The following is a 12,690-nucleotide window of genomic DNA, read 5'->3' on the forward strand; positions in this document are numbered from 1 at the left end:
ATTGCGTTCCCCACCTCGTGCCGTTTGCAAGTTTAAAACAAAACTCCGCACTTGTTTATGCAGTTGTTCAGACATGTAGCGTGTATTTATCCGAGAAGATAGTTTATAGATATGGATAGGATAGGTTTAGAAGTTTAGTTTAGAGATACAACGCGGAAACAGGCCCTTCGGCCCACCGTGTCCGCACCGACCAGCGATCCCCGTGCATTTACACTATCCTACACTAGTGACAATTTTTACATGTATACCAAGCCAATTAACCCGCAAACCTGTGCGTCTTTGGAGTGAGAGAGGAAACCGGGGATCTCGGAGAAAACCCACGTGGTCACGGGAAGAAGGTGGAAACCCATAGTCAGGATCGAACCAGGGACTGGGACGGGAAGGCAGCTGTGCCACAGTGCCGCCCCTAACTGACTTAAATTGGTTATATGAGTGTAAAGCTGGTGGGACTAGTGTTGATGGGGCATGTTGGTCCGCATGGGCAAGTTGGACTGAAGGGCCTGTTTACACGCTTTTTGACTATGAGGAAGTGCGAGTTAGTTTACATCTGTGGAGTCATTTAAGTTCCTTGGAACCATCATCTCCAGGGACCTTAAATGGGGGGCCACCATCGACTCCACAGTCAAAAAGGCCCAACAGAGGATGTACTTCCTGCGGCAACTGGCGAAACACAATCTGCCACAGGCAATGATGGTCCGATTCTATACTGCTATCATTGTCCGTCCTCACCTTCTCCATCATGGTCTGGTTTGGCTCAGCCACCAAGCACGGCATCTGGAGGCTGCAACGGATCGTTCGCTCAGCTGAGAAGGTTGTTGGCTGCAACCTCCCCCCCCTCCCACCATTGACGAATTGTACACTGCAAGGGTCAGGAAGCGATCGGGCAAGATCATCTCTGACCCCTCTCACCCTGGACACAAAATCTTTGAAGTACTTCTCTGTGGAAGGCGACTCCAGACTGTCAAAGCAGCCACAGCCAGACATAAAAACATCCTTTTTCCACGAGTAGTAGTTCTAATCAATAACCAAAGTCTATAGTCTCTATTTTGCTCTGGTTTATTTTCACCCACATGTTTAGACCGTAATGGTGTATCCTTATTGTTTTGATGTGTTTATGCTTTATTCTTAATTGTTAACCATACGTTTGTGTTATTTGTGAGCGGAGCACCAAGGCACATTCCTTGTATATGCGTACTTGGCCAATAAACTTATTCATTCTTTCTTTCTCACCTCTTGTGCTGGGCGCAATGTGGGCATTGACTGAATCATGAGAGCAGATGATAATTTGTTTCTCCTGATATCCTTAGACCCTTCATTCACCATTAACCACCCCATTTGACCCTGCTGATGTTTACTGATGGATAGAGCTCGGAGTAACCTGTGTAATTTGAACAATATGATCATCCAATTGCCCAATTTCATTCTTCCCCATGTGAAATGAAACCACTAATAAGAGTGCCTGCCTTCTACGAAGTGCAGTGCTGAGGGATATTTGATGCAAACATTGGAGTTTGCCCAGTCACCTGCTCTAAAGCCCAATGAAAGAGCGATGCAAGTTGATTCTTGATCCAACTAGACTAATACTCATTTGTGGAAGCGGGTGGAAATGAACTTGGAAATTTTGTTTTGAAGATGGCAACGTAAGCTTCAGTTCAGTTTAGTTTATTGTCACTCACGTGTGCGGAGGTACAGTGAAAAGCTTTTGTTGCGTACTATCCAGTCAGCAGAAAGGCAATACATGATTACAATCGATCCATTTACAAGGTACAGATACATGATAAGGGAATAACGTTTAGTGCAAGGTAAAGTCCGATGAAGGATAGTCCGAGGGTCACCAAAGAGGTTGATAGTAGTTCAGCACTGCTCTCTTCTCTCTTTTCATTGTACCTCAGTACACGTGATAATAATAAACTAAACTAAATCAAAACTAAACCAGTCTGAAGAAGGGTCTCGACCCGAAACGTCATCCATTCCTTCTCTCCTGAGATGCTGCCTGGCCCACTGAGTTACACCAGCCTTTTGTGATACAAAACTAAATCAAAAGGTGAGTGTATTTCTGGGGATCTGGAGCAGTGTCCGGGCGTACAGTGTCCGGGCCTACAGCGTCCGGGCCTACAGCGTCCGGGCCTACAGCGTCCGGGCCTACAGCGTCCGGGCCTACAGCGTCCGGGCCTACAGCGTCCGGGGCTACAGCGTCCGGGGCTACAGCGTCCGGGGCTACAGCGTCCGGGCCTACAGCGTCCGGGCCTACAGCGTCCGGGCCTACAGCGTCCGGGCCTACAGCGTCCGGGCCTACAGCGTCCGGGCCTACAGCGTCCGGGCCTACAGCGTCCGGGCCTACATCTGAAGAAGGGTCTCGACCCAAAACGTCACCCATTCCTTCTCTCCTGAGATGCTGCCTGACCTGCTGAGTTACTCCAGCATTTTGTAGGTTAATTGGCTGGGTAAATGTAAAAAATTGTCCCTAGTGGGTGTAGGATAGTGTTAATGTACGGGGATCGCTGGGCGGCACGGACTTGGTGGGCCGAAAAGGCCTGTTTCCGGCTGTATATATATGATATGATATGATGATACCTTTGAGCTGTTTATAACCTGGCTGTTTTAGCAACACTCCATTTCAAGGCTCACCATTAACGTTCTCTGTCATGTTTATTTTGTTCCTTTCAGGTCATTCTGTGATTGCCATGTACAATCCATTTTGATCTCATTAGACCCCCTTCAAATAGCTTTTTTTGATATTTATTTAAAATACTAAATGAACGAATCCTATCCTAGGAAGAGGAAATGGAATTGGCAGGGATGGTATGGTGCTGCTGTGGCAGGAAATTAAAAGGCAAGTTAATGGGAAATGATCAAAATCCTCAGTTGTCTGAACTTTGGCAAGCTTGCTTTACTTCCCTCGGTTGACATTACTTCCAATGGGATTAGAACAGTCATGTTTCCGCTCAGTAAGCTTCTCGAGAGAACGGGAACTAAGTCTCCATTCATTGGTTGGCTTGATAGATTACTATTAAAACACACAGTACCTGTGTGATAACACCAGGATAAACGCTCAGCCAAGTAAAACCAAGCCCAAAACCAAAGTAGTATCTAAACTGCTTTTACACACATATGCTATAGGTCTATAACTAACTCCATATGCAACAATAAGCCGTCTACATGTTAAAGCACGCACACAAAAACTGATTATGTCGATGCCACCATATAACATATAACATATAACAACTACAGCATGGAAACAGGCCTGTCCGGCCCTACCAGTCCACGCCGACCATTCTCCCTGACCTAGTCTCATCTACCTGCACTCAGACCATAACCCTCCAATCCCCTCCTATCCATATACCTATCCAATTTACTCTTAAATAATAAAATCGAGCCAGCCTCCACCACTTCCACCGGAAGCCCATTCCATACAGCCACAACCCTCTGAGTAAAGAAGTTCCCCCTCATGTTACCCCTAAACCTTTGTCCCTCAATTCTGAAGCTATGTCCCCTTGTTGGAATCTTCCCCACTCTCAAAGGGAAAAGCCTACCCACGTCAACTCTGTCCGTCCCTCTCAAAATTTAAAAAACCTCTATCAAGTCCCCCCTCAACCTTCTACGCTCCAAAGAATAAAGACCCAACCTGTTCAACCTCTCTCTGTAGCCTAAGTGCTGAAACCCAGGCAACATTCTAGTAAATCTCCTCTGTACCCTCTCCATTTTGTCGACATCCTTCCTATAATTTGGCGACCAGAACTGCACACTATTGTCCAGATTTGGCCTCACCAATGCCCTGTACAATTTCAACATTACATCCCAACTTCTATACTCGATGCTCTGATTTATAAAGGCAAGCATACCAAACGCCTTCTTCACCACCCTATCCACATGAGATTCCACCTTCAGGGAACAATGCACAGTTATTCCCAGATCCCTCTGTTCCACTGCATTCCTCAATTCCCTACCATTTACCCTGTACGTCCTATTTTGATTTGTCCTACCAAAATGCAGCACCTCACACTTATCAGCATTAAACTCCATCTGCCATCTTTCATTGGGGTTATATACAATGGGATAGATTATTATAATTTAGGATCTAAAAGTATTTAAGATGGAGTTGTGTAACATGTTGTAATTGTCTTTTAACCATTCTCTCCATATAATATTGTTCTCCACTGCTTATAATGAATAAAGCATTGTGTTTTGTTTTAAATGCAGTTATTTCTTGATTTACAAAGGGCTTGTGTAATGGGGGAAATGTTTTATGAAATGAATGTTTTTAAATTAAAAATGTTTCCTGTTGGTTTTGGTCTTCTCCTTTGGCTCTATCTACTGTATTTGAGTTTGACTTGAGTATATCTACCTATGGCACATCTGATATGTTTGGATAGCATACAAAGGCTTGTATACACTGGAATTTAGAAGGATGAGATGGGATCTTATCGAAACGTATAAGATTATTAAGGGGTTGGACACGTTAGAGGCAGGAAACATGTTCCCAATGTTGGGGGAGTCCAGAACCAGGGGCCACAGTTTAAGAATAAGGGGTAGGCCATTTAGAACGGAGATGAGGAAAAACTTTTTCAGTCAGAGAGTTGTAAATCTGTGGAATTCTCTGCCTCAGAAGGCAGTGGAGGCCAATTCTCTGAATGCATTCATGAGAGAGCTAGATGGAGCTCTTAAGGATAGCGGAGTCAGGGGGTATGGGGAGAAGGCAGGAACGGGCTACTGACTGAGAATGATAAGCCATGATCACATTGAATGATGGTGCTGGCTCGAAGGGCCGAATGGCCTACTCCTGCACCTATTGTCTATTGTCTAAAGCTTTCAACTGTATAATAATAATAATAATAATATTCATTTATTGTCATTGCAACGAGTACAACGAAATTAAAAAACAGCCAATCCTGACGGTGCGTACAAACATATATGCAATAAATGCAAAAACAAATAAATACATAAATACAATTAAATTAAGTACAAGATTTTTTAACGGTGTTGCCTAGTGCACAGGTAGTGTTCAGTTCTCGTATGGCCCTGGGGTAAAAACTGTTCTTAAGTCTGTTTGTTCGGGATTTGATTGACCTGAAACGTCGACCAGAGGGCAGATGAACAAACAGACGGTGGCCGGGGTGGGATGGATCTTTTATTATTTTGCCTGCTCTACTGAGGCAGCGCAGGCTGAACAGGTGCTCCAGGGAGGGCAGTGAGCAGCCGATGATTTTCTGGGCCGTCGTGATGACCCTCTGAAGGGCCTTCCTGTCCTTTTCTGAGCAGCTGGCATACCATGTGGTTATACAGTATGCCAGCACACTCTCGATGGAGCAGCGATAGAAGGACAACATGAGCTTCTCCTGCAGGTTGGTTTTCCTGAGGATCCTCAGGAAGTGGAGTCTCTGCTGTGCCTTCTTTACTGTGGTGATGGTGTTGGTAGACCAGGTGAGATCCTCTGCGATGTGCGTACCCAGGAACCTGAAAGCTGGTACCCTTTCCACGCAGACCCCATTGATGTAGAGTGGGTCGTAATCTCCACTGGTTTTTCTAAAGTCAATTATAAGTTCCTTTGTTTTGGAGGAGTTCAGGACCAGATTGTTCACTGAACACCATGCTGCCAGCCTTTGGATTTCATCCCTATAGGCTGTCTCATCTCCTTCTGAGATAAGTCCAACCACAGTCGTGTCATCCGCGAACTTGATGATGGTGTTGGTGGGATGGGTGGGGGCGCAGTCGTGAGTGTAGAGGGAGTAAAGGATGGGGCTCAACACACAGCCCTGTGGTGAGCCGGTGCTCAGTGTAATGGTGGAGGAGAGGTGAGGGCCTATTTTGACTGTCTGGGGGCGGTTGGTCAGGAAGTCCTTGATCCATTTGCAGATGGTTAGGGAAAATCCAAGGTCGGAAAGTTTGGTGACCAGTCTGCTCGGGATGACCGTGTTAAAGGCAGAGCTGAAGTCGAGAAAGAGCATCCTCACATAGCTCCCCTGGTGTTCAAGGTGGGTCAGTGCAGTGTGAAGAGCAGTGTCGATGGCATCCCCTGTAGACCTATTTGCTCTGTAGGCAAACTGGTATGGGTCGAAGGTGGGTGGGAGGCTGGCTTTGATGTGCTGCAGGACCAGTCTCTCGAAGCACTTTGTGATGACCGGTGTGAGTGCTACCGGACGGTAGTCGTTAAGACCGCTGATGACAGGCTTTTTCGGCAGTGGGATGATTATGGCGGACTTCAGGCAGGGAGGGATGGTGGATTTTAAAAGGGACAGGTTGAAGATTTTTGTGAAGACCTCAGATAATTGGTCTGCACATTCCCTCAGCACTCTGCCCGTCACACCATCGGGGCCTGCAGCTTTCCTGGGATTCACTGCTCTGAGCACTCGCTTAACGTCATACTCCTGCACAGTGAAGGTGTTGCTCTCAGGTGCTGGAGAGGGTGTAATGTCTGCCACTGTAGCTTTCACCTCGAAACGAGCAAAGAAACAGTTAAGTTCCTCAGCCAACGAGGCGTCGCCGTCGGCAGTCGTGCGGTTGCTGGTCTTGTAATTGGTGATGTGCTGGATGCCTTGCCATACCCGCCGTGGGTCATTGTTGGAAAAGTGGTCCTCAATCTTCCTCTTGTAGGACGCTTTGGCATCCTTGATGCCTCTCTTCAGGTTGGTTCTAGCAGCACTGTATAGAGCTCTGTCACTAGACCTGAAGGCGGTGTTACGGTCCTTGAGGAGAGACCTGACATCCTTTGTCATCCAGGGTTTTTGATTGGGGTACAACCGGATGCGTTTGTCGACGGTGACATTGTCAACGCAGTTTTTGATGTAGCAAAGTACAGTTGATGTGTACTCCTCCAAGTCCTGATCCTCAAAAATATCCCAGTTGGTCCTTTCGAAGCAATCCTGCAGCTGCGAGGAAGCTCCTTCAGGCCATGTCTTCACAGTCTTTATGGTGACTGGAGCTTTCCTCCTGAGTGGGGTGTATGCTGGGGTTAGGAATATGGACAGGTGATCTGACTGCCCCAGGTGTGGTAGTGGTGCTGACCTGAACCCCTTCTTAATATTTGAGTAAACCTTGTCTAGTGTGTTTTTCCCCCTGGTAGCACATCTTATGTGTTGTTCAAGTTTCGGGAGAACTGACTTTAGGTCTGCATGGTTGAAGTCCCCGGCTATGATGTGGGCTGCTTCTGGATATGTGCTCTGTTGTGAGTTTATTGCACCTAGCAGGTAGCCTAAAGCTGTGCTAGCGTTAGCATTCGGTGGGATGTAGACTGCTGTTACTATAACCCCTGTAAATTCGCGAGGAAGGTAAAAAGGCCTGCATTTAACTGTTAGGGACTCCAGATCAGGAGAACAGTGGCTATCTATGGTTTGGATATTAGTGCACCAGCTGTTGTGCACATAAATGCATAACCCCCCCCCCTTGCTCTTACCGGAGTCGATGTTTCTGTCCCAACGAAACGCTGTGCGCCCGGCTAGCTCAATGGCTCCGTCTGGGATAAGTGGATGAAGCCATGTCTCTGTTACTAAGAGAATGCAACAGTCCTCCACGAGTTTGTTTGCTGATATCTGTAGTTTAAGTTCGTCCATTTTGTTGATGATGGATCTGGCGTTGGTGAGGAACATGCTAGGTAGCGGTGGTTTGTGTGGCTGTCTCTTTAGCTTGGCAAGTATACCGGACCGGCATCCTCGCTTTTGCTTCCTGTTTCTCCTCCGTCTGCGACGCCTGTTCGCGCCGACAACTATCCACGGAGCGCCCGGTGTCCTGGCAATCTCTTCCGGTATATTTCGCGGGTGTGGAAATTCGCGCACAAGGTCCCGATTGCACTGGAATCCGATGATCAGAAGGTCCTTTCGGTTGTAGGTAGGATTTGCCTGATTTTCCTGGTTTGAATGACTAAATTTGACTAACAGACATAACACAGATAACACACATAAAACGCACCGAAAGGGAGAGCTGTGAGCCGCTGCGTCCGTGCGCGCCGCCATCTTGATCCCAATGTTGGTACATGAAACAATAATAAACCTAAACCCTACAGTCTCTGGTTATATTCTGAAGAGTCACGGTTTAAAAGAGACCGAAGCACTTACAAAGACAACAATATGTGTAAATGAACTAAAATATTATTTTACTAACAATCAAATCTAAAATTAAGGTAATAAAAATATGCACAATGTTCTTTTTGGAGCACTCGCCTAGAAAAACATACCAGGTCCTGAAGGATCTGGTCTGATCTGGATTAAGTACCGAATACATAGAAACAGCCCACTGAGTCCATGTGCAAGAGATGCCAGGTTTTGACGCCATTTTCAAAGTATCAGCTGCAGCAGGCTATTAAGGCCCGTTCAGTTTAGTTTATTGTCACGTATACTGAGGTATTGTGGAAACGTTCTAACCAGTCAATAGAAAGACAATGCATGATCACAATTGCTCCATTTGCAGTGCATAGATAGATACGTGATAATAGGATCATGTAGTGCAAGGTAAAGCCAGCAAGTCCAATCTAAGATAGTCCGGGGGTCACCAAAGAGGTAGATCGTAGTTCAGCACTGCTCTCTGGTTGTGGTAGGATGATTCAGTTGACTGATAACAGCTGGGAAGAAACCGTCTCCGAATCTGCAGGTGTGCGTTTTCACGCTTCTATACCTTTTGCCTGAGGGGAGATGAGGGAGTGTCCAGGGTGTGACTGGTCCTTGATTATGCTGCTGGCCTTGCCGAGGCAGCGTGAGGTATAAATGGAGTCAATGGAAGGGAGGTTGGTTTGTGTGGTGGTCTGGGCTGCGTCTACAATTCGCTGCAATTTCTTGCGGTCTCGGGCTGATCTGTTCCCAAACCAAGCTGTGATGCATCCCGATAAAATGCTTTCTATGGTGCACCTGTAGCAGCCTTCGCCATGATCCGGATCGTCCAGCCAACCGTCGTCCCTCTCTTCTGTTGGCCACTTTCAGCGCACAGTTGACCACCTTGAGGGCGTGGAAGGCAAGAGCCCCCGATTCTTCTTACCGGCCCTCTTGTCTTGCGTCCCCAGCCTTTGCCGACTCCCTCCACTTCCTCTCCGGTTCCCGGTCTTTGGGGAAAGTGCAGGGGCCGGTGCCTCCCTCTTCCGGTTCCGTGGTGGGCGAGCCAGGCCGTATTGTATGGCCATGGCTCGCCGATTCAACGATAACCTATTGAGCCATATTTCCAGTACCAACTGGTGCCAGTCCTCAATTCCCGGAGGTATTTTCATCAGTGATCCAGGTGAACATCAATTGACTGCATCGCAGCTGCCAGTCGGATGGATAATGGATAACGATCCTTGTCGTCACAGCTTGGCCTGGGATCTTTCTCACTTGCTTCTTGCTAACGTCGATGGAATTGCTCTCTGCTCCATGACCATGGTCATTTGTTACAGTGAGAAAAGCTTTGTAAATCAGAGACGTGCAACTCACTGACTACGACAGAGATAAGTGAACCGTCTTAAACCGAAGACTGTAAATGCCGGTATTCTGCATTTATTGATTAATTCGTAGGATTCTTGCAATTATTCAGATTACCTGCAGCATTCTTCAACATCTCTCGAGTGTCGGCAGTAGAGTTGCTGCCTCACAGCGTCAGAGACTCTGGTTCGATCCTGACTACGGGTGCTGACTGTGCGGACCTTGTACGTTCTCCCCGTGACCTTGTGGGGTTTTCTCCGGGTGCTTCGGTTTCCTCCCGCGTTCCAAGGACGTGTAGGCTTGTGGATTAATCGGCTTCAATAAAAATTGTGGTGATGGCGGGTTAGCGCTGAGTCGGTGGGCCAAAGGTGTTGTTTCAGCGCTGTGTCTCGAAACTAAACTAAACTCTAGAGTATCGTAGGCTGAGGGGAGACCTGATGGAAGTTTATCAAATTTAAGTGAGGGATGGATAGGATAGTTAGTCCGAGTCAAATCCCATGATGCAAGTGTTAAAGACGAGGGGCACAGCTTTAAAGCCAGTGAGAGAAAGCCTAAAGGGCGTGTGCGGGGATAATTTTTACATGGTGGTGGATGCCTGAAGTGGAGTTTAGTTTATTATTGTCATGTGTACCGAGATACAGTGAGAAGCTTTTTATGCGCGCTATCCAGTCAGCAGAAAGACAATACATGATTACAATCAAACCATCCACAGTGTACAGATACAGGATAAAGGGTGTAATGTTTAGTGCAAGTTAAAATGCAGTAAAGTCCGATCAAAGTTAGTGCAAAGGTCTCCAATGAGGTAGTTGGGAGATCAGGATCGTTCTCTCTGGTGGGTTCATTTGCCTGACAACAGCTGGATGGAACCTGTCCCTGTGCTGCCTGGGCGGTGGTGAAGCATTCATGATAGTGATGGTTGGAGCATCTAGACAGGCACACGCATCACAGCCTGGTTCGGCAACTCAAAAGCCCAGGAGTGAAAGGGACGACAAGAACTGGTGCATCACGGGTATTGTCCTCTCCACCAGTGAAAGGATCTACATGAGGTGCTGCCTCATTAAGGCAGCCAGCATCATCAAGGACCCACACCACCCTGGTCACTCTCTCATCTCACTCCTGCCATCGGGAAGAAGGTGTAGGGGTCTGAAAGCTGTAACGTCCAGGTTCAGGAACAGCTTCTTCCCAACGACCATCAGGCTATTGAACGCTACGATCTTCAACTAAACTACGAACTGCCTTGATTGCATTAGGGACTTTAGTCTTTGTTTTGGGTTTTTGTTGCACAATATTGCTTTTTATTTATTGAACTTTTAAAATGATATCTATTGGGTACTGTGTTTACAAACCTGTTGTACTGCTGCAAGTAAGAATTTAATTGTTCCGTTTCGGTACAGATGACAATAAAACTCTTGACCATGCAGGGGATGGAGGGGTGTGGATCATGTGAACAGATGGGGTCCATTTAATTTAGCGTCATGGTTGCCACAGACCTTGTGGGCCACAGCACCTGTTCCCCGCTGTACTATGTGCCTTGTCTGCATGAGATTGTGGAAAGTTACAGTACAGCATCAGGCTAATCTAAAGGCTATTGCTGTTGATTACGTTCATACGTTATAGGAGCAGTATTAGGCCATTCACCCATCTTTCCCTCTCAACCACAATCTCCTGCCTTCTCCCCATAACCCTTGACACCCATGCTAATCAAGAGCCTGTCAATCTCCCCCTCAAAAATATCCAATGGCTTGGCCTCCACAGCCGCCTGGGGCAATGAATTCCACAGATTCACCACCCTGACCAAAGAAATTTCTCCTCATCTCCTTTTTGAAAGTACGTCCTTTTAGTCTGAGGCTATAGCCTCTGGTCCTAGACTCTCCCACTAGTGGAATCTATCTGAAGAGCCTAGCCTGACTTTGTTTCTTTGTTCCCCATTCACATTGAATTTTTAACATTTCCTGTTCCCAAAGAATTACGTTTGACCATTTTGGCAACATTTCACATCCTTGTCACGCTGCATTGATTTTTTTTTTTCCCCCTTCACTTTGTTTTACTCTGGATTGTTAGCCAATGTAAAGCGTACGCAGAATTTAATCACTTCAGTTTGCTCTGTTGTATATGGGCAAGTTGCACAAACTTAACTTGTACTCTTTTATATAATTAAATTGGAAGAAATTGTTTGAAGGAAAATATCTCCCTTGTATAATTTTTTAAAAATTATGTGCACATGGTGGTGCAGAGGTCGAGTTGATGTCTTGCAGCACCAGAGACCCAGGTTCGATCCTAAACACGAGTACTGTTTGTACGGAGTTTGTACGGTCTTCTCCTAGTTTTTCTCCGGGTGCCCCGGTTTCCTCCCGCACTCCAAAGTAGTAGAAGTTTGTGGGTTGATTGGCTTCGGTAAAAATGGTAAATTATCCCGAGAGTTCAGGATAGTGGTAGTGTATGGGGATTGTTGGTCGGCTTGGACTGGTTAGGCCGAAGGGCCTGTTGTAACACTGTATTTCTAAATTAAATTTGGTATTTCCTTTAACTCTTGGGGAGTACCTGACCATAAGTTATTCATATTCCTGAAACGGTAATGAGTCTGAAGAAGGGTCTGGACCCAAAATGTCACCTATTCCTTCTCTCCAGAGACGCTGCCTGTCCCGCTGAGTTACTCCAGCATTTTGTGTCTTCCTTCGATTTTAAATCAGCATCTGCAGTTCTTTCCCACACACCGGAGAAGGGTCTGGACCCGAAATGTCACCCATTCCTTCTCTCCAGAGATGCTGCCTATCCCACTGAGTTACCCCAGCTGTTTGTGTCTATCTTCAGTTTTTGTCTGATGCCTGTGCTGAATGTTTTACAGGAGACGTCTCATGATAATTGGAAGCAGGGACTTAACCAATCTTCCCTCCCTCATTCTCTTCTTCCTCGATTGTCAACTTCATCTTATTTTTCTCATCCCTTTCCACAGCTGCAAGGCTGTTTTTGTTGCTCCTGGAATGGGACACATCATCTAACTTTTTCAAAGTTTACCATCTTGGATATCTTATGTTGCTTTACTGGCCATTAAATTATTGAAGAAGGCGTAACAATTTTCCATGTTGCGAAAATATTTTCACCATTGTTTTTTTTTTTTGGCAGTTGATTATCTATCAGGTTCACAAAGCCATTATCTAATAATGCTAGAGGGACTCAGTGGGCCAAGCAGCATCTGAGGATGGAATGGATAGGCAACGTTTCGGGTTGGGACCCTTTTTCAGACTGCCAGTCTAAAAAGACAAGCTGTCCGGAAATATCATATGTCCATTTCTTTCCACAGATGCTGGCTGAC

The 12,690-nt window shown here is 46.3% G+C and overlaps 1 protein-coding gene across 1 annotated transcript in view; it reads left to right on the top strand.

Annotated features, from left to right (window-relative positions):
• LOC144598457 (C2 domain-containing protein 2-like) overlaps window positions 1-12,690 on the top strand; it is a 60,407-nt gene that overhangs the window by 13,251 nt on the left and 34,466 nt on the right. Inside the window, exon 3 of the mRNA XM_078408600.1 lies at window positions 8,907-9,365. Within this exon, the coding sequence (XP_078264726.1) occupies window positions 8,907-9,365 (459 nt within the window). The remainder of the gene's footprint in view (window positions 1-8,906; window positions 9,366-12,690) is intronic.

Source organism: Rhinoraja longicauda, chromosome 12 (genome assembly GCF_053455715.1).
Source record: "Rhinoraja longicauda isolate Sanriku21f chromosome 12, sRhiLon1.1, whole genome shotgun sequence".
In the NCBI taxonomy this organism is placed as follows: Eukaryota; Metazoa; Chordata; class Chondrichthyes; order Rajiformes; family Arhynchobatidae; genus Rhinoraja; species Rhinoraja longicauda.